The 26,376-nt window shown below is 35.8% G+C and overlaps 1 protein-coding gene and 1 long non-coding RNA gene across 8 annotated transcripts in view; one reads left to right on the top strand and one right to left on the bottom strand.

The window, feature by feature from the left end:
• Positions 1–26,376, top strand: part of LOC309667816 — a 160,788-nt gene that overhangs the window by 98,652 nt on the left and 35,760 nt on the right. The window lies entirely within an intron of this gene.
• The window catches only part of PRMT3 (protein arginine methyltransferase 3), a 150,807-nt gene that overhangs the window by 103,500 nt on the left and 20,931 nt on the right, over positions 1–26,376 (bottom strand). For all 7 annotated transcript variants that reach the window (XM_082476649.1, XM_082476652.1, XM_082476653.1 and 4 more), the window contains exon 9: positions 19,054–19,175. In XM_082476649.1, coding sequence (XP_082332775.1) covers positions 19,054–19,175 — 122 coding nt within the window. The remainder of the gene's footprint in view (positions 1–19,053; positions 19,176–26,376) is intronic.

Here is a 26,376-nt window from a genome sequence, read left to right as displayed (position 1 = left end):
CAGAATGACCACTCTCACCGCTTCTATTCAACATAGTATCAGAAGTCCTAGCCACAGCAATCAGACAAGAAAAGATTGTTATTACATGCAGATGATATGATACTTTATATAGAAAAACCTAAAGCCTCCACACAAAAACTACTAGAACTGATAAAGAAATTCAGCAAGGTAGTAGGATACAAGATTAACATACAGAAATCTGTTGCATTTCTTTACACTAAAAATGAAATATCAGAAAGGAAAGTAAAAAAAAATCCCTTTTAAAATTGCATTTAAAAAAAAATACTTAGGAATAAACCTGACCAAGGAGGTGAAAGACTTATACACTGAGAACTATAAAACACTGGTAAAGGAAACTGAAGATGATTTAAAGAAATGGATAGATATCCCATGTTCTTGGACTGGAAGAATTAATATTGTTAAAGTGGCCATACTACCCAAAGCAAGCTACAGATTGAATGTGATCCCTATCAAATTAGCTATGACATTTTTCACAGAACTAGAACAAATAATCCTAAAATTTATATGGAACCACAAAAGACCCAGAATTGCCAAAGCAATCCTGAGAAAAAAGAACAAAGCTGAAAGCATAACCCTCCCAAAGTTCAGACAACACTATAAAGCTACAGTAATCAAAAGAGCATGGTATTGGCACAAAAACAGACATATGGATCAACGGAACAGAAAAGAGAGCCCGAAAATAAACCCACCACCTACAGTCAATTAATCTTTGACCTAGGAGGCAAGAATATACAGTAGAGAAAAGACAGTCTCTTCTGCAAGTGGTGTTGGGAAAGCTGGACAGCCACATGTAGACCCCTCACACCATACACAAAAATAAACTCAAAATGGCTTAAAGACTCAAATATAAGACATGACACCATAAAACTCCTAGAAGAGAACATAGGCAAAACAGTCTCTGACATAAATTGTAACAATATTTTCTTAGGTCAGTCTCCCAAGGCAAGAAAAATTAAAGCAAAAATAAACAAATGGGACCTAATCAAACTTTGTACAGTAAAGGAAACCATAAACAAAACAAAAAGACAACCTACAGACTGTGAGAAAATATTTGCAAATGATGCAACTGACAAGGGCTTAATTTCCAAAATATACAAACAGCTCATAATACTCAATAACAAAAAAACAAACACCTCGATGAAAAAATGGGCAGAAGACCTAAGTAGACAGTTCTCCAAAGAAGACATACAGATGGTCAATAGGCACATGAAAAGATGCTCAACATCACTAGTTATTAGAGAAATGCAAATCAAAACTACAATGAGGTACCACCTTACACCAGCCAGAATGGCCATCATTAAAAAGTCTATAAATAATAAATGCTGCAGAGGATGTGGAGAAAAGGGAACTCTCCTACACTGCTAGTGGGAATGTAAATTGGTGCAGGTACTATGGAAAACAGTATGGACGTTCCTTAAAAAACTAAACACAGAAATACCACATGATCCAGCAATTCCATTCCTGGGTATATATCCAGAAAAAACAGAAACACTAATTCAAAAAGATACATTCACCACAATGCTCATAGCAGCACCATATACAATAGCTAAGACATGGAAGCAACCCCAGTGCCCAGCAACAGATGACTGGATTAAGAAGATATGATACACAGACACACCCACACCCACACACGCACACACAATGGAATACTACTCAGCCATTAAAAAGAATGAAATATTGCCACCTGCAGCAACATGGATGGACCTAGAGAATATTATGCTTAGTGAAATAAGTCAGACAGAGAAAGATAAATACTGTATGATATCATTCATATGTGGAATCTAAAAAGTAATAAAAACGAACGTATATACGAAACAGAAACAGAGGCACAGAAATAGAGAACAAACTTATGGTTACCAAAGGGGAAAGGCAGAGAGGGGAAGAGGGCAGGGATAAATTAGGAGTTTGGGATTAGCAGATACAAACTGCTATATATTAAGACAGATAAACAACAAGGTCCTACTGTATAGCACACGGAACTATATTCAGTATCTTTCAATAAATGATAGTAGAAAAGAATATGAAAAAGAATATATATATGTATAACTTAATCACTTTGCTGTACACCAGAAACTAACACAACATTGTAAATCAACTATACATCAAATTAAAAAATTAAAGTATTCAGCACCTTGATAGTTTATTATTGCAATAACTTATTTATAGCTTATTTCTGATATCAATATTCACAAACATATTACTAGGGAACAAGAACAGTCTTGTTCCTTCATTTCCAATTCTTATACCCTTCTTTTTATTGCCTTGCTCCACTGTCTAGGATCTCCTTTACAGTGTTGAATAGAAAAGGTGATGGCAAGTATCCCTGTCCTGTTCCTGAACTTAAAGTGAACACTTTCAAAGCTTCATCAAGTTCTAGGCTGTAATTTTGGTTTTTGTAGATACACTGTACCATGTTACAATATAACATTCTAGTTCTAGTTTGCTAAGAGTTTTAATATATAGATACATTGAAGGGATATGGAATTTTACCAAACTTTTTTTCCTGAGATATCTCAAAAGATTTTTCTGGGTGATTTTCTCAAATTTAACCAAACTTGTACTCCTGGGATAAACTTTACCTTCCAATATATCGCTCAATTAATTTTCTAATATTTTGAATAGGATGTCTGAACATATGTTCACAAATGAGTGACCTATACTTTTCTGTTCTACTGCCTTAGTAGAGTTTTGGTATAAAGGTTATACTGGCCTCATATATGGATGCTTGATTCCCAACAAATATGACAGTGCAAAGTAGAGAGGAAAGAATGGTCTCTGCACTAAGTGAGACTGGGACAACTAGGTCATTTAAACAGATTACAAATAATAATAATAATGGTAATAATAAAAATCTGGATCACTACCTCATACCATATACAAAAAACAATGCCTGGTAGATTACAAACCTAAATGTAAAAAACACAACTATAAAATTTATAAGAGAATATAGGAAAACACCTCCATAAGACTTCTTACCCAACTCACATATAGTGGCAACTATAAACATGAATGATGCTCATGAAAACTGAGAATTTCAGTACATCAAAGACACTATGAAGAGAGTGAAATAGCAAGCAAGAATGAGAACTTTTTCATTACATAAAACCTATAAACAACTCAAATAAAAAAAAATTTAAAGATTGCCTACAAATAATAAAAAGGCCCAACTCAATGGAAACCTGAACAAAAGACATAAACAGATATTTCACAGAAAAGGAAATCCAAATGTCCAATAATCACATGAAAAGATGCTCAGCCTCACTGATAATCACAGAAATGCAAATTTAAATTGCAATGAGATACTGTTATACAACCAACTGGAAAAAATTCTTAAAGGTAGGCAATACCAACCAGAACTGTTATATACTATTGGTAGAAGTATAAATTGGTATAACCACTCTGGAAAACAGCCTGGCAATATTGAGAAAATCTGATGATATGTATACCCTAAAGCCTGTAATTTTATATGTAAATATATACCCCACAGATGTGTGCACCAGGCACATGTACAAAAAGTTCATGACAAAATCGTTCTTAACAGACCTAAACTGGAAAACACAAAAATTCGCATCAGGAACAGAAAAGATAAATTGGGATATATTAATCAATGGCATTCTATATAACAATAAACATGAATGAACACTAAAAATAATGTTGAGCAAAACAAGCTAGACAAAAAGAATGAATAATATATGATTTCATTTATCTAAAGGTCAAAATTGAGTAAACTAAACTATGACCATTTAAGTGGTTAAAATATAAAGGAAGTGATTACCACCAAAGTCAGGATGGTACTTACCTCAATCAAGCAGGGAGAGCATCTGACTGAAAAAGGGAAAATGGAGGTGGGAGGAATTCTGAAGTGCTGGAAATGTTCTCTTTCCTATTATTTATCCACACATATGCATATTAGAACATATCATTTATGTGTTATGCACTTTTTAATATGTATATCTCACACAAAGGTAAAAAAGAAAGGATGTTTATATCCCATCTGAGTTTTTTCAAAGAGGTATTTAATAAAATTCTCTATGAAAAAATTGCTGCAGTTGCTTACTATTTACTGAAATATTTAATTGGGCTTTCACAATTACAAACACTTCAAAGGAAACAGAAAGCAATCTTCTAAAAAGAGCAAAATGTTCCCACTGCCGTAGAAATATCTTCAGAATGCTCATGCGAAACAAGGTGTGTCCTGTAAAAGGCCATCTGCTCAGGCTGTTTATTGTCTGCTACAAGTCATAATCCTATTTGCCTCAGTAATTACTTGTTCAAATATAACTGGAAAGATTAAGATTTCAGGGAATACAGAAAAAAAGACAAAGGCCATAATTCCCAGTAATTCTGTATTAAAACATCACAACACAGATATCATTCATGTAGATAACCCCTTTTATGAGACTGCTCATCTTAATCACCACCTGATTTACCATTCATGAAAGAAACTATAGATTTTACTTATTTTTCTTTTCTCAAGTGTCCAATCACTAAACCCTACGTTAGCATAAAAGCATTCGAAATGAATTCTATCTCTGGAAACACCTGCTCAAAACTAGCATAGATTTACTCTACAGAAATACAACACCATAATAAAAAGAGTATGTTAAGTAAGTCTCTTAACTGATCCAATAAACACAAATTATCTATTTTTCTAAGTGAACATTTTGTTAGAACAACAATCACTATCCTATATTATTTCCTATCTTAAAAGTAGCAATTTAAGCTTTATCTCATGATACAGGGACATCATCATGATTAATTATCTGATACTGGGCATACAGAGATAAAAGACATGGTCTGTGCACTTAAGAACATGGTCTAAGGGATTCAGAGCAGTAAAGAACACAGGGTCCATAGGAGCTAATATAATAAGCCCTTAACTAAGTGAGTGACATTTGAGCTTAGTCAGGAAAAAAACAGAGCATCCACAAAGATGTATGCGAGCATGGGGGTAAAGGAGGGTGCCTCATCTCTGTGTGCACAAACTGCCTGTGGTTGTGTGTGTGTGTGTGTGTGTGTGTGTGTGTGTGTGTATGGAAAAGAAATTCCAAGTTTGAAGAGCTATAAATAGTTTAGTATGATTAGAACAACAAGAGGTAGTATGTAGTGACAAAGTTGGGAAGTAGTTAGAGGGGATGCAAAGGAGTCTAGATTTTATTTAGAGATAATGAGGAGCCATTTCAGGATTTTTAGAATGAGAAATATAGGATCAAATTTGTAATGTACCTCTGCCCAATGTGATTTTGATAAAAGACATAGTCTAGGTTCTAAGAAAGAACATGGTCTAGCAGGGAGACAGACATGCAAACAGCATAAAGTACCACAGGGGTTCATACAATGAACACCTTATCAACTAAATGGCATTTAAAGTTGGTGACAAAATTATTATAAAGTTTACCTAGAAGAATACATGGGTGATAACAACTATTTTTTCAAAATGCATATGAGGCAGGGGGACAGGGAGGGAATACCCTGATATAAAAATATACAAGGTATAATATTACTTTGCTTTCAGTTAGCTATGGCACCCAAGCATACATATTTCTCTCTTGTTCCCCAAGCATGCTGAAATGACAATAAAGTAATACAAAATGTAATAAATTTATAAACTCATGGCAATTTTAGAAGGTGATATCAAACAACCAAAGATTCTGATAAATTTAGTGGGGAAAAAAAGGAGAATCAAATCATTTTGGTAAACCTGTGAAGAAGGATCCAGTGCTCAGTGCACACATCAGAGAAGACTGTAGTGGAGGTGGGAGCCATTTTTCACAACACAAATCCCTGATGTCAAGAGGTATACAAAGTGGAAGTGACAAAGGAACTGAAAAATCATAGGAAAAGTGGTGCCTAGAACAGATCTCCCTCCTTTCTTCTCAGGGAGATGAGAGAAAACCCATACCAATTACCTTTATGAAATAATCTAGTCCTCCATTCATAAATGTAAAAAAACAAGAATCCTTAACTATTTGAGATAGGGGAAAGATGTAAGGACATCTCATAAACAACAAGTACTACCAGGCAGATAATTTCAATGTAGGGGACAGACTTGCAATTAGAACAAATCTATTCCATGAGCTGCCTCCCTCCCAAATGTACCATTTGTGTTTACAGGAGTGTAGCTGTGGAATTACTAACACTGAGGACATTTATTATTTAAAATTAGCAATAGCTTAGCTTCTAACACAGTGAAAAACAACGAAGAAAGAATAACCTGGATTCAAGCAGAGACGATATGTTTTCAGTCTTTGGTGTTGATGATTTATCTGGCTTTGAATGTTTGATGTCCTGGGTCTTGAAAATACATTCATTCATTCATTCACTGAGTAAGTATTTACACTGAATACCTACCTGTGTGCCTGGTACCCTTCCAGGTGGTGGGGCACATCCGTGAATGAAACGGAGAAAAATCCCTGTCTAACCTTAGGGAGCTGATATTTTTAGTAAAGCTTACATTTCCATGTATTTCATCTCCTGTAACCTAAGTCTTTAAAAAGCCTTACCAAAATGTTGATAGTGAGATCTCATTTTTAGTTTCTCCTTTATCCTCTCATGTATTCCCAACACAAAGACAACTTTTTACCCTTTTCTTCCTTTATTTATTTAAAGGGGAAGAGAATTGGTAGGAAAATCAATCTGGCTGCACTAAGAGAGTACATGACAGAAAACCAAATAACTGAATACAAACAACCGAGCTACTTATGTGCAGATGTGTTAATTCATGTAAGTATATACACAATACAAGAATGTGAATTAAGGCACGGATTTAAGAAACATCAACGAGGGACTTCGCTGGTGGCGCAGCGGTTAATAATCCGCCTGCCAATGCAGGAGACACGGGTTCGAGCCCTGGTCCAGGAAGATCCCACATGCCACAGAGCAACTAAGCCCATGCGCCAAAACTACTGAGCCTGTGCTCTAGAGCCTGTGAGCCACAACTACCGAGCCCTCGTGCCACAACTACTGAAGCCTGCACGCCTAGAGCCCGTGCTCCAAAACAAGAGAAGCCACCACAATGAGAAGCCCGCCCATTGCAACAAAGAGTAGCTCCTGCTCTCTGCAACTAGAGAAAGCCCGCGTGCAGCAACAAAGACCCAACGCAGCCAAAAATAAATAAATAAATATAAAAGAAACATCAACTGTAGACAAGGGATGGATTTGAGAAACAATAAGGCTTTTCAAGAGGACTCTATCTCCAGCAAGTGTGCTGATGAAGGAAACGTCAAGTTTGAGTCCCACGTTTCCATTTGACCTGTGAGAAGAGTTAATGCAGGTCTGTTCTCTCAGTTCTTACTTATCTCTGTAACCGTGGCAATAATTCATCAAACCGTAAGAACAAAACTCCTGAACATTCATGTAGTTTCTGGTTAATGATGCTATTCTATACACGTGAAGCTGTGGACCAAGACAAATCAGGAGGACAGCATGTTTAAAGTAAACATGAAGATTCCTGATATGTACCTGGTATCTGACATGGGTTTGTACAATGGCTGGTCACACAGCAGGTATGTGCCTATGTGACCAGTTCTCTTTGAGAACTATAGACTCTAAGACTCAAGCAAACTTCCTTGGGTAGAGACATATCATAAGAGTCTCTGAGGTTCACAGCTAGAAGGAAAAGTACATCTTGTGTGACTCTTGCAGAGAAGAAAGGATTTTGTGGAAGCCTGTACATGACCTCCTTACCTATGGATATCTTTTTCTTGCTGTCCCTGGACTATATATCCTTTGCTGTAATAAATCTTAGCTGGGAACACAACTTTATATTGAGTCATGTGAGTTCTTCCAGTGAACCACTGAACTAGTGGGTAGTCATGGGACCCCCAAGACAGGACCACTGAGTTGACACAAAATTAAGGGGATGGTGGGATGCAAGAAAAACTGAATTTAGTTTCCATGTAAGGCGTCTTGATCACCTTCATTACCTTCATTAGAAGACGCCTGAGCAGCAAATTTTTTTTTTTTTAGCATTTTAGCTTCATCAGTGGTTCAAAGTTCCCTTCAGCTTTAACGTGCTCTTCTATTATTTCTATTATATTTAGAAACAAATATGAAGAAACACCCCTTACTTCAAGAATTTATCCTGGTGTATTTTGTGATCTTGTTCCAAATATTATATATACCACCACTACCTTTAAATTCATTAAGTTACTTTATTCTTCTCAAAAACCTTTCACTAAGTATCTACCACATATAAGACACTTTGCCAGGTGTTACAGGGATAAAAATATTCAGAAGATAAAGCTCCTATCCTAGAATCCAGAGGACATTTACATAAATATGACAACAGATCTAGGCTTTTCTTAATGTTTCATTTTTAACAGTATTCTAGACACAGGCAATATAAAAGACTGCATCTTTAATGTCATACTGAGATTGAAAGCACTGCATTGTAGCCATATGATAGATCAATCCTCTCATGAAAACTCCTCTGCAATAACATCCAAAAGTCTGAATAATGAGCTATTCCATAGCGGAGTCAATGAGAAACCAAAGGCAGCCAGAGTAATGGTAAAAATATTGCCAGAGGCTACATCTGCTTCCTGAGGGTGAACATTGGATACAACTGTCTGGGAACTGAATAGCTTTGCTGTCCTTAGGTAAGTTTATGTTTCTGAAATGATCATTCACTGGAATGTGACAGCTAGAAAAAGAAACAATTTCTCATTCCTTCCATATCACTTTGAGTTCTATTTGTCCCTGATAATATAATAACATCTTTAAAAATCCATATTCTACTTTACTTTATTCACATCTGCAACCTCAGAACTGCAAGCCTAACCTTCTTATTAAGTCCCAATTTATATACAAATAATTTATATATGTATATAAGCCCTAATATATATATATATATATATATATATATATATCAGTTTACATTAAAGCCAAAACTTACTCCATTCTACACTCATTTCTTTAGAAATGTTAGATCTCTTTTTTAAACAAAGAAAAATAAAAATTATTTTATCATTATTTTGAACACAACTCAAGGATTGTAAGTTGAATATATCTAAAAGAATAATTAAACATGTATTTTAAAAGTATCCATCTTTTAGAATTTAAAGTACTTTTTTCAGATGTAAGCTTATGGAGTTTTACAGCAATCCTGCTGTGTATAGATTTCTGACAGAGAAAGAAGCCTCAGAATTACTAAAGACAATTCACAGCCTGCTAATCAGAAGAGTTGCTTTCACTGACTGATGATAGTTCTAGAAAACTCCAGTGCAATAATAGACAAGTATACGAGAAGCTTAGGGTAGATTTCAAGGGAGGAGAGTGAATACGGAATACAGCTGGCTAATACTTGAAGCTTTATGGTGTAAGAGAATAGACTGTGAAACAGAAAGAATACAAAAAAGAGAGTCATCATATGTTGGTGGGACAGCTGCAAGAAATGATCATTTTAGAAACATAACCAACCAAATGTAAAGTATTATCGGAGGCACTGGTGCCAAGTCAAACATACCACTACAATTATCATCTAATATTATTATAATTACTAACATTTAGTAAGCAGATACATGTCAGCCACTTTGTAAAGCACCATAAATGGATTCAATCCTTAAAATAATCTTGTGAGATAGGTACTACCATCAACCCCATTTTATAAATGAAGAGACCAGGGTTAAAGAAGTTAAGCAATTTGCCCATTTTCATAAAGCTAAACAGTCAAAAAGCCAAAATTAGAAATCAAGTCATATGGTTCCAGATGCTGAGAGAAGTATGCTATTCTGCCTCCTCAACTGGTAGAATAATGAGCCAGTAAATGCTGGGAATATTAACAATAACCTGTTTCCTGAATATTCTTCTACAGGGACATTCACAAACAGAAGAACAGAGGTTATATCACCCCACAGTATAATTTTCAAATATTCGAATGGTAGACAAAGGAGAGATGCTGAGAACACTATGGAAATAGCTATCTTTTCACAATATAAAAAAAGCAGGGGGTGGAGTCAAGATGGCATACTAGGAGGATGCGGAATTCACGTCTCTGAACAACCAGGGCACCTACCAGGCACCAGTGGGGCACCATGGACACCTAAGGGGACGGAAGGAACCCACAGCAACTGGGTAGGATGGGGGCTGTGGGGGGGAGTGAAGGGGGAGGAGAAGTGGAGGCAGGACGGGACTGGTGGCCAGAGGGGCGGCTGGGGGAGGGGAAGGGATCCCACGCCCAAAGCGGGAAATTGGGGGACCATCAGGAGGGCAGAGGATCAAAAGGGAGCGTGGCCAGCTTTTCTCTGCCCACTTGGGCTCCCGGGAGCCTGCTGAGATCCCGGGCCTGATCTTCTGCCCACCTAGGCCCCCTCCAGCCACGAGGGTCCTGAGGGAGTGGGAGGGGGGGAAGGGGGAGGAAAAGTAAAGGCCGGACCTCCCGGACTGGCATCCCTGAGGGGTGGCTGGGGGAGGAGAGGAGTTCCTACACCCAGCGGGACACACACACAGTTAGGGGTCCAGCGGGGACCAGGGAGACCCTGGGGGAGACAGTGGGCGTGGGGGGGCATGGAAGAGAACACAGCCGGTGCTCTCCCAGTCCACTTAGGCACCAGGGAGCCTACTGGGCTCCCAGGCTTAATCCTCTGCCCTTGGAGCCTCCCTCCTGCCAGGCAGAGCCCAAGACCCGCCCCTACACCCCCACCCAGGGCCCCACCTCTACACTCGGAGACCCCCTCTGTGAACCCCTCCAACCATGCTGGGCCTAAACCCCACCCACACACCCTCACCCAGGGTCCTACCTCCAAACTCTGGAACCCCACACTGAAGAGGCCCTCCTTTGTACCTGCTGCCTCTCCCCTTCCACGCAGGTCCTAAGCAGAAGCCCCGCCCCAGGCATGAACGTTGCCTGCCTAGGCCCCGCTCCCTAGACTTTTTCTGGCTGCTGGGTCCTGAGCCTAGGCCCCGCCCCATGCTGAAACGTCACCCCCCACCTGCCTAGGTACTGCCCCAACCTAAAACCCACCCCTGCCTAAGTTCCACTCCTGCCTAAACTCTGCCAAGGCTTATTTTTTCTTTTTTTTTCTTTTTTCCTCTTTTAGACTGGGGTTGTGTTTTACCTTGTTGGTTCATTTATATTTTTATTTTTTCTAATAAATCTTTTATTTTTCTAATTTTCTTTTATTCTTTATACTTTGTTATTGTTCTGCTACTTTTGGCTTGCTCCCCCCCCTTTTTTTTCTTTTTTCTGTTGTGGTTTTATTTTACCTTGTTGCAGTCGTTTCAATTATATTTTTATTTTTCCTAATATATTTTTTATCTTTCTAATTTTATTCTGTTTTTTATTCTTTGTTATTGTATTGCTTTTTTTTTTTTTTTTTGCCACGCCACACGGCTTGCGGGATCTTGGTTCCCAGGCCAGAGGTCGGGCCCAAGCTCCTGTGGTGGGAGGGCCGAGTCCAAACTGCTGGACTAACAGAGAACCTCAGACCCCAGGGAATACTAATAGGAGTGAGGCCTCCCAGAGGTCCTCATCTCAGCACCAAGACCCAGCTCTATCCAACTGCCTGCAAACTCCACTGCTTGACGCGTCAAGCCAAACAACCAGTAACACAGGAATACAGCCCCACCCATCAAAAAAAAAAAAAAAGCAACAACAAAAAAATATGTTACAGATGAAGGAGCAAGGTAAAAACCTACAAGACCAAATAAATGAAGAAAAAATAGGCAACCTCCCTGAAAAAAATTCAGAGTAATGAGAGTAAAGATGATCCAAAATCTCAGAAACAGAATGGAGAAAATACAAGAAATATTCAACAAGGATCTAGAAACAACTAAACAGCAAACAGTGATGAACACAATAACTGAAATAAAAAATACTCTAGGAGGAATCAATAGCAGAATAACTGAGGCAGAAGAACAGATAAGTAAGCTGGAAGATAAAATGGTGGAAATAACTACCACAGAGCAGAATAAAGAAAAAAGAATGAAAAGAATTGAGGACAGTGTCAGAGACGTCAGGGGGCAACATTAAATGCACCAACATTCGAATTATAGAGGTCCCAGAAGAAGAAGAGAAAAAGAAAGGGTCTGAGAAAATATCTGAGGAGATTATAGTTGAAAACTTCCCTAACATGGGAAAGGAAATAGTCAATCAAGTCCAGGAAGCACAGAGAGTCCCATACGGGATAAACCCAAGGAGAAACATAACAAGACACATATTAATCAAACTATCAAAAACTAAATACAAAGAAAAAATATTAAAAGCAACAAGGGAAAAGTGACAAATAACATACAAGGGAATCCCCATAAGGTTAACAGCTGATCTTTCAGCAGAAACTCTGCAAGCCAGAAGGGAGTGGCAGCACATATTTAAAGTGATGAAAGGGAAAAACCTACAACCAAGATTACTCTGTGCAGCAAGGATCTCATTCAGATTTGATGGAGAAATCAAAAGCTTTACAGACAAGCAAAAGCTAAGAGAATTCAGCACCACCAAACCAGCTTTACAACAAATGCTAAAGGAACTTCTCTAGGCAGGAAACACAAGAGAAAAAAAAGACCCACAAAAACAAACCCAAATCAGTTAAGAAAATGGTAATAGGAACATACATATCAATAATGACCTTGAATGTAAATGTATTAAATGCTCCAACCAAAAGACACAGACTGGCTGAATGGATACAAAAACAAGACCCATATATACGTTGTCTACAATAGACCCACTTCAGACCTAGGGACACATACAGACTGAAAGTGAGGCGATGGAAAAAGATATTCCATGCAAATGGAAATCATAAGAAAGCTGGAGTTGCAATACTCATATCAGATAAAATAGACTTTAAAATAAAGACTGTTACAAGAGATAAGGAAGGACACTACATAATGATCAAGTGATCGATCCAAGAAGAAAACTTAACAATTATAAATATTTATGCACCCAACATGGGAGCACCTCAATATATAAGGCAAATGTTAACAGCCATAAAAGGAGAAATCAACAGTAACACAATCATAGTAGGGGACTTTAACACCCCACTTACACCAATAGACAGATCATCCAGACAGAAAATAAATAAGGAAACACAAGCTTTAAATGACACAATAGACCAGATAGACTTAATTGATATCTTTAGGACATTCCACCCAAAAGCAGAAGAATACACTTTCTTCTCAAGCGCACACGGAACGTTCTCCAGAACAGATCACATTTGGGGTCACAAATCAAACCTTGGAAAATTTAAGAAAACTGAAATCATATCAAGCATCTTTTCCAACCACAATGTTATGAGATTAGAAATCAATTAAAGGAAATAACAGTAACAAACACAAATACATGGAGGCTAAACAGTGTGCTGCTAAATAACCAAGAGATCACTGAAGAAATTAAAGAGGAAATCAAAAAATACCTAGAAACAAATGACAATGAAAACACGAAAATCCAAACCTATGGGACGCAGCAAAAGCAGTTCTAAGAGGGAAGTGCATAGCAATTCAGGCTCACCTCAAGAAACAAGAAAAATCTCAAATAAACAATCTAACCTTATACCTAAAGTAACTAGAAAAAGAAGAACAAAGAAAACTCAAAATTATAGAAGGAAAGAAATCATAAAGATCAGAGCAGAAATAAATGAAATAGAAACAAAGGAAACAATAGCAAAGATCAATAAAACTAAAAGCTGGTTCTTTGAGAAGATAAACAAAATTGATAAACCTTTAGCCAGACTCATCAAGAAAAAAGGGGAGAGGATGCAAATCAATAAAATTAGAAATGAAAAAGAAGAGATTACAACTGACACCGCAGAAATACAAAAGATCGTAAGAGACTACTACAAGCAACTATATGCCAATATAATGGACAACCTGAAAGAAATGGACAAATTCCTGGAAAAGTACAACCTTCCAAGACTGAACCAGGAAGAATTAGAAAATATAAAGAGACGAATCACAGGTAATGAAATTGAAACCATAATTTAAAATATTCCAACAAACAAAAGTCCAGGACCAGATGGCTTCACAGGTGAATTCTATCAAACATTTTGAGAAGAGTTAACACCTATCCTTCTCAAACTCTTCCAAAAAATTGTGGAGGGAGGAACACTACTCCCAAACTCGTTCTACAAGGCTACCATTACCCTCATACCAAAACCAGACAAAGATGTCACACAGAAAAATTATAGACCAATATTACTGATGAACACAGACACAAAAATCCTCAACAAAATACTAGCAAACAGAATCCAACAACACATTAAAAGGATCATACACCATGATCAAGTGGGATTTATCCCAGGGATGCAAGGATTCTTCAATATACGCAAATCAATCAATGTGATACACCATATTAACAAATTAAAGAATAAAAACCATATGATCATCTCAATCGATGCAGAAAAAGCTTTTGACAAAATTCAACACCCATTTATGATAAAAACACTTCAGAAAGTGGGCATAGAGGGAACCTACCTCAACATAATAAAAGCCATATACGAGAAACCCACAGGAAACATCATTCTCAATGGTGAAAAACTGAAAGCATTTCCTCTAAGATCAGAACAAGACAAGGTTGCCCACTCTCACCACTATTATTCAACATAGTTTTGGAAGTTGTAGCCACAGCAATCAGAGAAGAAAAAGAAATAAAAGGAATACAAATTGGAAAGGAAGTAAAACTGTCACTGTTTGCAGATGACATGATACTATACATAGAAAATCCTAACGATGCCACTAGAAAACTACTAGAACTAATCAATGAATTTGGTATGGTTGCAAGATACAAAATTAATGCACAGAAATCCCTTGCATTCCTATACACTAACAAAGATCAGAAAGAGAAATTAATGAAACAATCCCATTTACCATCTCAACAAAGAGAATAAAATACCTAGGAATAAACCTACCTAAGGAGGCAGAAGACCTGTACTCAGAAAACTATAAAACACTGATGAAAGAAATCAAAGATAATATAAACAGATGGAGAGATATACCATGCTCCTGGATTGGAAGAATCAATACTGTGAAAATGACTATACTACCCAAAGCAATCTACAGGTTCAATGCAATCCCTATCAAATTACCAGTGGCATTTTTCACAGAACTAGAACAAGAAATTTTATAATCTGTATGGAAACACAAAAGACCCTGAATAGCCAAAGCAATCTTGAGAAAGAAAAATGGAGCTGGTGGAAGCAGGCTCCCTGACTTCAGACTATACTACAAAGCTACAGTAATCAAGACAGTATGGTACTGGCACAAAAACAGAAATATAGATCAATGGAACAGGATACAAAGCCCAGAGATAAACCCATGCACATATGGTCACCTTATCTTTGATAAAGGAGGCAAGAGTATATAATGGAGAAAAGACAGCCTCTTCAATAAGTGGTGCTGGGAAAAATGGACAGCTACATGTAAAAGAATGAAATTAGAACACTCCCTAAAAACCATACACAAAAATAAACTCAAAATGGATTAAAGACCTAAATGTAGGGCCAGACACTATAAAACTCTGAGAGGAAAACATAGGCAGAACACTCTATGACATAAATCACAGCAAGATACTTTTTGACCCACCTCTTAGAAAAATGGAAATAAAAACAAAAATAAACAAATGGGACCTAATGAAACTTAAAAGCTTTTGCACAGCAAAGGAAACCATAACAAGACGAAAAGACAGAATTTCCATTTCTCAGAATGGAGCGAAAATATCTGCAAATGAAGCAACTGACAAAGGAGTAATCTCCAAAAAATACAAGCAGCTCATGCAGCTCAGTATCAAAAAAACAAGCAACCCAATCCAAAAATGGGCGGAAGACCTAAATAGACATTTCTCCAAAGAAGACATACAGATGGCCAACAAATGCATGAAAAGATGCTCAACATCACTAATCATTAGAGAAATGCAAATCAAAACCACAATGAGGTATCACCGCACACCAGTCAGAATGGCCATCATCAAAAAATCTACAAACAGTAAACGCTGAAGAGGGTGTGGAGAAAAGGGAACCCCTTTGCACTGTTGGTGGGAATGTAAATTGATACAGCCACTATGGAGAACAGTATGGAGGTTCCTTAAAAAACTAAAAATAGAACTACCATATGACCCAGCAATCCCACTACTGGGCATATACCCTGAGAAAACCGTAATTCAAAAAGAGTCACATACCACAATGTTCACTGCAGCACTATTTACAATAGCCAGGACATGGAAGCAACCTAAATGTCCATCAAGAGATAACTGGATAAAGAAGATGTGGCACATATATACAAGGGAATATTACTCATCCATAAAAAGGAACAAAATTGAGTTATTTGTAGTGAGGTGGATGGACCTACAGTCTGTCATACAGAGTGAAGTAAGTCAGAAAGAGAAAAGTACCATATGCTAACACATATATATGGAATTTAAAAAAGCAGTACTGATGAATCTAGTGGCAGGGCAGGAATAAAGACGCAGATGTAGAGAACAGACTTGAGGGCATGGGGGGATGGGGAAGCTGGGATGAAATGAGAGAGTAGCAGTGACGTGTACACACTACCAAATGTAAAACGGATGGCTAGTGGGAAGCTGCCGCATAGCACAGGGAGATCAGCTCGGTGCTTTGTGACCGCCTAGAGAGATGGGATAGGGAGGGTGGGAGGGAGGCTCAAGAGGGAGGGGATGTGGGGATATATGTATACATATAGCTGATTCACTTTGTTGTACAGCAGAAACTAACACAACATTGTAAAGCATTTATACTCCAATAAAGACGTGGAAAAAAAAAAAGAAGGCAAAGGAGAACATCTTTGAAGAAAAGCACAATGTTGGCTCATCCAAAACAAAAAGGTCTGATTTTCAAACTCTATAGGTTCTAAGTAAAGCAAACTACTGAATGCAACCAATACATGCCCTGTGAGTAGTGAAATGGAGAGACAGCATAGTAAATTGGCTTTGAGTATGGACCATGGGGTCAGGCTGCCTGGGATCTAATCCTGGCCGCACTACAAATAAGGAGAGTTACATAGTCTCTGTCTCAATTTCCTAATCTCTATAAAAACAAACAAATATATATATATATATATATATATATGTACTGTTTTTGTACCTACCTCAAAAGAAATTAAATAGAAAGTAGTAAGTTAATGTTAGCAACTTTTATTGTTAAATTTAAGTACCTAGAATTGAATGCTAAGTCATTTTCAATAAATGCTCTCATGCAAAATTTCCATACACTCCAGCACTAAATTTCATACACAATGAATTTGATTATAATCACTGTACAAACATATTTCTAAAAAGTCACTAGGAATCAGGGCTTCTGTGAAATAAAATGAAAACAAAACAAAATAAAATGAGTGCTATCACTATCTTTTTCTGCCATAAAGGAATTAAAATGAGAGCACATCTAGTCTCACCTTACAGAAATCAAAAATGACAAATGAATACATAAATGAACATGGTCTTTCATAAGATGAGAATTTCTAATAGAAATATCTTACTATTAGTAATCTTACTGTCACAACAATAAAATTTTGATAATTCATCTAAAACAATCTCTTCTCTGGGACAGTGGTTCTCATATCTGTTTGGATGGTAATGCCCAAGCACGAGAGGGTGCTCTTTACAGAACCCCCAAAATGATGCTGTTGTAGTTAATGGCAACGTAAGAAATAAAAAAACTTTACTAGATTATGGATTGCATATGCATATGCAACACAGATGCATATTCTCTAATATGAAAATAATAACCACAAACCTCTATGAAAAAATCTAAGCAAGAGCAATGTCATTTTTTCATTAACATTAATTTGGTACTTGTTAGTAATAACAGTTGCTAACTTCTGAATACCTACTACATGCCAGGGCAGGCAATATGCCAAAGAGACTGAGGTGCATATCTTACTTATAACTTATTTACCTTACTCATAACCATATGAGGTAGTCATCATTATTTTCATTTTGACAGTAAAACAACTGAGGTTTCAAAGAGGTTTGATATAATTTAACTGAAGTTCAAACAACAGGGAAGGGACAGAGCAAGGACTCAAACCTGTCTGACTCAAACTTTGCACTCTTAACCACAACACTAGACTTCAATGCAATAAAATCTAAAAATTTAAACATTTTACATAATTAAATTTTATACGAATCAGAAATGATCAATATTAACCAATTTTAAGAATAAAACATATGTATCAGTGGGAAGACCATTTAAGAATCATTGCTGAGAATCTAACGTAAGCATCACAAAAGCTGTTAAAAGAGTAGACCTTAAATGTTTCCAACACAAAAAAGAAATGGTAATTATTTCATGTGACACAATGGAGGTGTTAGCTAATACTATGGTGGTAATCATTCTGTAATATATTAATGTATCAAAGCAATACATTTTACACCTTAAACTCACACAATATTATGTGTCAATTATATCTCAATAAAGCTGGGGGAAAAAAGAATCACTAAGAAGCCTGCTATTAAAATTATTCTGGAAATTATTCCAAAGTTCCAAATGTAACATGCTTTGGTTAAGTACACAGCTAACAAAATCTAGTTCTAAAAGCTGTAGTTCAAATGAAGGTCTTCTTACTAGGATATAAGCCAACTGTAAAATCAATCACATATCAATTAACCTAACCAACTTAATTCCTCAGAGAGGAGATATTTTTAGAGAACATAATTAAGTTTGTAGCCATTCTGGAATTTACTTATTTTAATTTGAGGAGGCACAAGGGCTAGTGTTGTCAAAAAGAAAAAGATAATCCTTAGTCTTTTTAGTTGAACTGCTATTTGCTAAAGGAAATACTACTGATATATTGAGTTTTGTAGCAAGTCTTCTAACACTGCCTTGTATGTCCATGATTTCTAATTTCATATTATTGTAATTAGCATATCTATAGCCATAATTGGAAGGACAGAAAACTATATAAAAATTATTCATAGCTCAAACATGTCTAGGTCAATCCAACTTAAAATCTTATTATTCTGGAATGAATTTTTACTAAAAGACAAGTGTCTTGAGTCTGCATTGGATCGCTATTAAAGACAAGAAAATCAATTGATATTAATCATTATATTTAAAAATAATCTTAAATCAAGCCGTAAAATGCATCTACCTTATGATATGCATTGCCTGGTAAAGTATTTCAGACTGATCAACTCCAAGAACCTTCTTTGCCCCAGCTTTAGCAGCAAACATAGAGAGAATTCCAGTTCCACAACCAACATCCAAAACTACCTGGTAAAATAAAAAAACAGATATTATCGAGAAGGTCTAATACTTTAAATCCTATTCATATATGATGATGTTTCTGGCTAGGAATAGATAACAAAAATTTAAACTTTACCGATCAAATATGGTAATAATTTCTATTTGGGGAAACTGAAAATATAATTACATTAAGTTGTTTTAAATTCATAACAGTGTTTTGGCCACAGTCTGCTGCAATCAGATGCAACAATGTAAATTTAAGAAATGTTTTATATGAAATAAGCAATTCCCACAGACTTATTAAGAGGGAATTAGTCTCTGTTTTTTATTTCCTTATTGTATGTATGCTCTAATTTAGGCTTAGTAATTCTAAATTTTAACAGAAATAAACTTTCTCAAGTTTGAGTAGCAGGAATTAACTTAAGCAAGATAGCCTGATCCAGTACAATTTAAAAATGGTTATAAAGGAATCATGAATGGAATATTACTCAGCCATAAAAGGAAACAAAATTGAGTTATTTGTAGTGAGGTGGATGGACCTACAGTCTGTCATACAGAGTGAAGTCAGTCAGAAAGAAAAGAACAAATACTGTATGCTAACACATATATATGGAATCTAAAAAAAAACTGGTTCTGATGAACCCAAGGGCGGGACAGGAATAAAGACACAGACGTAGAGAATGGACTTGAGGACACGGGGCAGGGGGATAGAAAGGGAAGCTGGGACAAAGTGAGACAGTGGCATGGACATATATACACTACCAAATGTAAAATAGCTAGCTAGTGGGAAGCAGCCACATAGCACAGGGAGATCAGCTCGGTGCTTTGGGACCACCTAGAGGGGTGGGATAGGGAGGGTGGGAGGGAGGCACAAGAGGGAGGGGATATGGGGATATATGTATAAATATAGCTGATTCACTTTGTTATACAGCAGAAACCAACACACCATTGTAAAGCAATTATACTCCAATAAAGATGTAAAAAAAAAAAATAAAGGAATCATGGATATAGAATATTGCCATAACCTCTCTACTTCCAAAATTAAATGTTCAACTCATTTTAATAATACAGGTACAATAAAAACAAATTGGCTTCTAGAATTCAGTAACTTGAGAATTTAATTTTGAAAAATGATAGTCATTATCATTGGTGAAAGAAATAAGAAGAACCAAATTTAAGATGTTATTGGGGATAGGCAGGGAGCAATTATTTCTAATCAAGAATTTCATACGGTTCTTCCCAGAACAGTATAGTGAAACCTGCTTGGTTCACAGTAAAAAACAAAAACTAATTACCAAGGAAACACATTCAGCAAAATACTCAGAGGTACACTAGAAATTACCGAAAGTGCCTTAAGTCTTTCATTACCAATGACCTGAAACCCTATATACTTGTCTCAAAATATGAAATTATTTCAGTAGTCTTCTACTGTAAGTATTCGCTGAGCATTACTAAGTGCAGGCGTTGATCATGGTGATGGGGTACAGCAACAAACAAGACCAAGTCCTTGTCCTAACAGAGCTTACAATCTTGTGGGGGAGACAAAGACAATGAACAGACAAAGAATAGAGAATAAAGAACAGAGAATGTTAACAGAGAATAGTAGTGTTATAAAGAAAACTCAAGCACAGAGTAGAGGTTAGAGCAAGGGGCGGGGGGACACACTCTTTTAGAATTTTAGATAGGTCTGCGAATACTTCTCTGATACGTGTGAGCGGAGAAGGAAATGAAGTAAAGGAGTGTGCCAGTCAAAGATCTGGAGGAAGTGCCTTCTAGCCATAGAAGATATTAAATGCAAAGCACAAGATTCCAGGCAAAGCAAGAAGGCCACTGTGGTTGAGCTGGGTGAGAAAGGTTCCATGGCGGTGAGATCAGGGTTAAGCACGGGTCAGATCACATAAAGCCCTTGGATTTTATTCTGAGTAATGGGAAGCTACTGTAAGAAAAATAGAACTAGAATTAAGAATCTATTATATTTTTCAACAATTACTTTTTCACTAGGTAAAACATTCATACAGTTTAAACATCAAAAAGTGTATTTATTTATCCTTCAAAAGAATGTTTATGCATATACAATGCAATACTATATATGTATTTCCTTCCCTCCTCTACACAAATGGAAGCATATTATACCCACTGTGCTACACATTGCTTTTTTCCTTAACAATATAATTTAGAGATCTTTCCATATCAGTTTATAGAACTTCTTTCTCTTACATAGCTGTATAGGATTCCGTATCATGGTTGTACCATAATCTACTGATCCAGTTCTCTACTGATGGACATTTACGTAGTTCCTGAAATTTTACCATGACAATCAATGCTGTAAATAACATTATACCTAACCCCATTCATACATGAGGAACTCTACAGAAGTATAAAGGAGTAAATCTATTCCTACAAATAAAAACACTGGGTCAGAGAGAATATACATATTTGTAATTCTGCTAAACATAAATTACCCGCCATAGGGCAATTCTACTCATGAAGACTCAAATCAGCAATGTGTAAGGGCCAATTTCCTCACAGGTGACACTAGCCCATATAATCAAACTTTCAGATTTCTGCCAATATGGCAAGTACAAAATAATGATATACTGGTCTAGATTTAATGTGCATTTCCATTATCATGAGGTTTTGCATTATTTCATATGTTGTAGTTCTATGTGAACCATCTACTTATATCCTTTCTCCATTTCTCCACCAAGTTGTTAGTCCTTCTCTTACCAAATTTCTTATCAAATTTTATCAAATAAGAGTTCTTTGTTAGTTAAGATCAGACCTTTGTAATATGACTTGCAATGTTTTCTCTCAGCATATGATTTTTCATCTTTTGATTCTGCTTACACTGATCTTTGCTATGTAGAAATTCTTTACTAACAGTCAAACTCATAAATCTTTTCTTTTAATGGCTTCTGGATTTTGATCATAATTAGACTGCCTTAGCCCATATTCTCTATTTCATTCACACTTCCTTCTGGTACATTTATAGTTTCATTACTACAGTTTTTTTTTATCATAGTATACACTAAGAGGTATGGTTCCAACTTTACTTCTGTTCAGATAGCTAACCAATTGTCCCAACATGTTATTAAACAGTCTGTGTTTGCATCCCCCCGAAATTCATACGTTGAAATACTAACCCCCAAGGTGATGGTATTAGAAGCTGGGGCCTTTCGGAGGTGATTATGACATGGGGACAGACCAAAACACACAGAAATTTTAGTGAATGCTGAAGGTCCCTGTCTCAATTCATTCAGCATGCTATAACAAAAATACCATAAACAAGAGAAATTTATTTCTCACAGTTCTGGAGGCTGGAAAGTCTAAGATCAAGGCACAGGTTGACTCTGGTGAGGGCCTGCTTTGTGGTTCACAGACATGACTTCTTGCTGTGTCCTCACATGACAGAGGAGAGGAAGGGATCCCTGTGGAGATCTGTGTATATTTTGGTTTATTTCTAGATTTTTATTCTGCTCCATTAATCTATACAATCACGTACCAGTAATTATTCTAATTATAGAAGCTTGGCAGAATTTCTATCTAGTAAAGCTGGTCCACCCTCACTGCCAACTGTTTTCAGTGTTTCTGGACAATTTTATATGTTTATTTTTCCACAAGAACAAGAAAATCAGCCTGTCTATGGTTTCTTTGTTTTTTTTAAGTCTTAGCATTTTTATAGGGATTGCACTAAAATATAAATTTATGGAACACAGACAATTTTATTTTGTGTTTTCCATTCAGGAACATGGTATGACTTTCAATTTGTTTAAATCACCTGTTATGTTCTTCAGGAGTTTGGGGTTTTAAAAAATCTTTTTCATATAAGTCCTGCACATTAGTTAAGTCTGTTCCTACACATTTTATCTTCTGTATTGTTTACTAGTATAAGTGAAGTCTGTTCCATTACATCTTTTTTTTTAAATTAATTTATTTATTTATTTTTGGCTGCGTTAGGTCTTCGTTGCTGCATGTGGGCTTTCTTTAGTTGCGACGAGCGGGGGCTACTCTTTGTTGTGGTGCGCAGGCTTCTCACTGCGGTGGCTTCTTTTGTTGCAGAGCACGGGCTCTAGGCACACGGGCTTCAGTAGTGGCATGCTGGCTCAGTAGTTGTGGCTTGCGGGCTCTAGAGTGCAGGCTCAGTAATTGTGGCGCACGGGCTTAGTTGCTCCACGGCATGTGGGATCTTCCCGGACCAGGGCTCAAACCCATGTCCCCTGCACTGGTGGGCAGATTCTTAACCACTGCGCCACCAGGGAAGCCCTGTTCCATTATATCTTGAAAATATAATACACCAAAACTGACTCCAGAAGAGACAGAATTTAAACAGTCTAATTTCTATTGAAGAAATAAGGTTGCCAAAAGGCTACTGCTCTAAGAAGGACGAGGCCCAGATGGCTCCACAGGGAGAATGTGACTGTTCCTGCTCATGTGGCCTATCTGGGTGAGTCAGCACATTTTAACATAACCATTTCACACACAAGAAAGTTTAAAAATTGTAAGATGCAATCTATACAACATCACTGCAAACAAAACTATTTTTTTAAAGTTACAAATAAAATTATTAACCACAACATCAAGAAAATACTATAACACAGAGCATATATATTTATAGTATGGTTATAGTATATCAGTTTGAAATATTATGTGGCATAAAATATAAAAATATATATAACACAATAGTAAGTGATAACTTCTCAAAAACTTTCATTGAAATAAGATATTTGCAAAATTAAAAAATTAAAAATAAAAGATCAGTGTGGAATTTAGAAGTTTGATAGCACAGTGCTTTGGCAATGGTGTTTGGGAATATCAATATCCACACACAGTTTCTGGAAAGACAAGTTGGCAGCCCTAAAACCATCCTGGGTAGAACCTTTCTGACCTAGGGAGGCCACTGCTAGGAATTTATCTTATTATTCTTCTCTCATATTTATAAAAAGATTTTTAATATTTTATATTTTTACATGCATCATTATTTCTAATATAAATCAAAACAATTTATGGACAATTTTACATTGGGTTTTTGAGCCATTAAAATAATGTTAATAAGGGATTATCTTAGAGAAATTGCTGAGCTACAAAAGCTAAGTACAGAAGGATATGTATCATTTACTCCAATTAGAGTGTGTGTTCTTTTTTAAGACTATACATATACACACATATATAATTTGTATACATATGCATATATATATAAAATTCTTCTTTAACCTTTTCTGAAGGAAGGAGAGCTTCAGACAAGGAAAGTAACAGATCCAGGATCATAGAGCTGGTAATTTGTAAAGGTAGCACTCAAACATACATAGGTCAATCTGCTTTTTAAAGCTTATATTTAAATTATATTTTAAATTATATACTAATTATTTATTACATCTAGCTCAGATCTAGGTAGTTGGGCAAATAAACTAAAACCTGCTAGAATCAAAGAAAGAGGTAGAAATGATAACAGAATACACTAACATTATTCTATAAAATGATGAAGGAATGTGATTCACTGTTTCTAAAAAAAAAAAAAAAAAGGAAAAAGAGTGAATCAATTTTAACTTAGATAATAGTCAAAAGCATAAAAAAGGCACCTAACTGTGAATTTCTTCAGTGAACTACAAATAGAAATTAATTATGAGTGAGTGATAACACAATTATGCCACCCAAAGTTAAATTAAATCTGAGAAACCATATGGCCTCCACAGGAGCTTTGTGAATTAAAACAATATTAAGAAAGGAATGAAGGAAAGGAAGTAGGAAGGGAGGGATGGAAGGAGAAGGGAAGGAAGGAAGGAACACATTTTAAATTATAAGCACCTTTTTGAAAAATAAATCTCTACCATTCACTAAATAATATGATACAGAAGCTAGTGCTGTGATATGAAATTTGTCTACCTAATGGAGATAAAAGCAAACAAAAACAATGGTAATAAAACTTAAGAAAACATGTTATTTCATACATTTTTAAAAAGAACTATATTTAAATAATTTCATGAACATGTTCTGTCATGGCACACAGAAATTATATGACCTATATATGAAAACTAGTGTGAATTAAAATATCATTAATGAATCCCACCCTAATTACTCATTCTCTTTTAACATAACAGTGTTCAAAGTGTAGTGGCACAGGGTTAAGGGCACTAGACTAGGACTAAAACCCTCGTTTGTTTGCTTTTTTTTAGCTGCCTGTTTTAGGGAAAGTCAATTAACCTACTGGTTTCAAATTTCCTCATGTGAAAAATAGAGATAAATACATACCTGCTATGAATACACCATATCGGTATATTATATAGCAACAATGAGACAACATGCTTGAAAGTATTCTATAAATTATCAAATGCTATTTAAATATGTGTTGTATATTTTTTAAATCTGTAGTCATAGTATAATATAAAGAAAAGTATCCCAAATCATTTAAAAATATGAAAGCTCTAGATTATTTAATATTGTTAATTATAGAAAATTATATCCTGAATATACTTCAAAGAGTTAGAAATTGACACACATAATATTTTACATTACAGTATACTTTTGAGAAAACACAAATGCCAAGCAAAATTAATTACACATTGATAAATTAAATGAAAGCATCTTAGGCAAAGTACTAAGGAAAAATACTCCCAGTTTATTAGTAAGCCCCTTTCTGACTTGGGCAGATTTAATCTCTTCAGTAAAAGCAGTAAGTGGAACACAAAATAATTAAACATTCTATGTGTTCCATGGTCATGTATTTTGTCCAAAAATGTATAATATAATATATACAATATTTCTATAAGACTGTTACAAATAAAAAATTAAAAGCAGAAAGGGACTGTGTATAGGTCTATGAACCCAGTAAGATGTGCTTCGTATACAAAGAAATATTCATAATTACTTAATTTCCCAATGATTAATCTCATGTTTACTAATACTTGTGCCTTTTCAGTATTTTCTTATGTAATATAACACAAAAGTCTATTCAGAGCATATTGAAAAAGAAACTTCTAACTACTTTTACTTAACGAATTCTTACGGCATTCAAATCAAAAATTATTTTAAAAAAGACGGCTCAAAGAAAGAAAATGATAGTGCTTTTATAAAAACAAAAATCATAAAATTTTAGAACCAGAAAGGTTTAAGAAATCATTTTATTTTTATTTTTAAATTTTTTTTTATTTTTTAACATCTTTATTGGAGTATAATTGCTTTACCATGGTGTGTTAGTTTCTGCTTTATAACAAAGTGAATCAGCTATACATAA

Source organism: Balaenoptera physalus (genome assembly GCF_965194825.1).
Source record: "Balaenoptera physalus genome assembly, chromosome: 10".
NCBI classification, from domain to species: Eukaryota; Metazoa; Chordata; class Mammalia; order Artiodactyla; family Balaenopteridae; genus Balaenoptera; species Balaenoptera physalus.
Note: the sequence above shows the minus strand (reverse complement) of the source record. Positions and strands in the feature narration are given on the sequence as shown.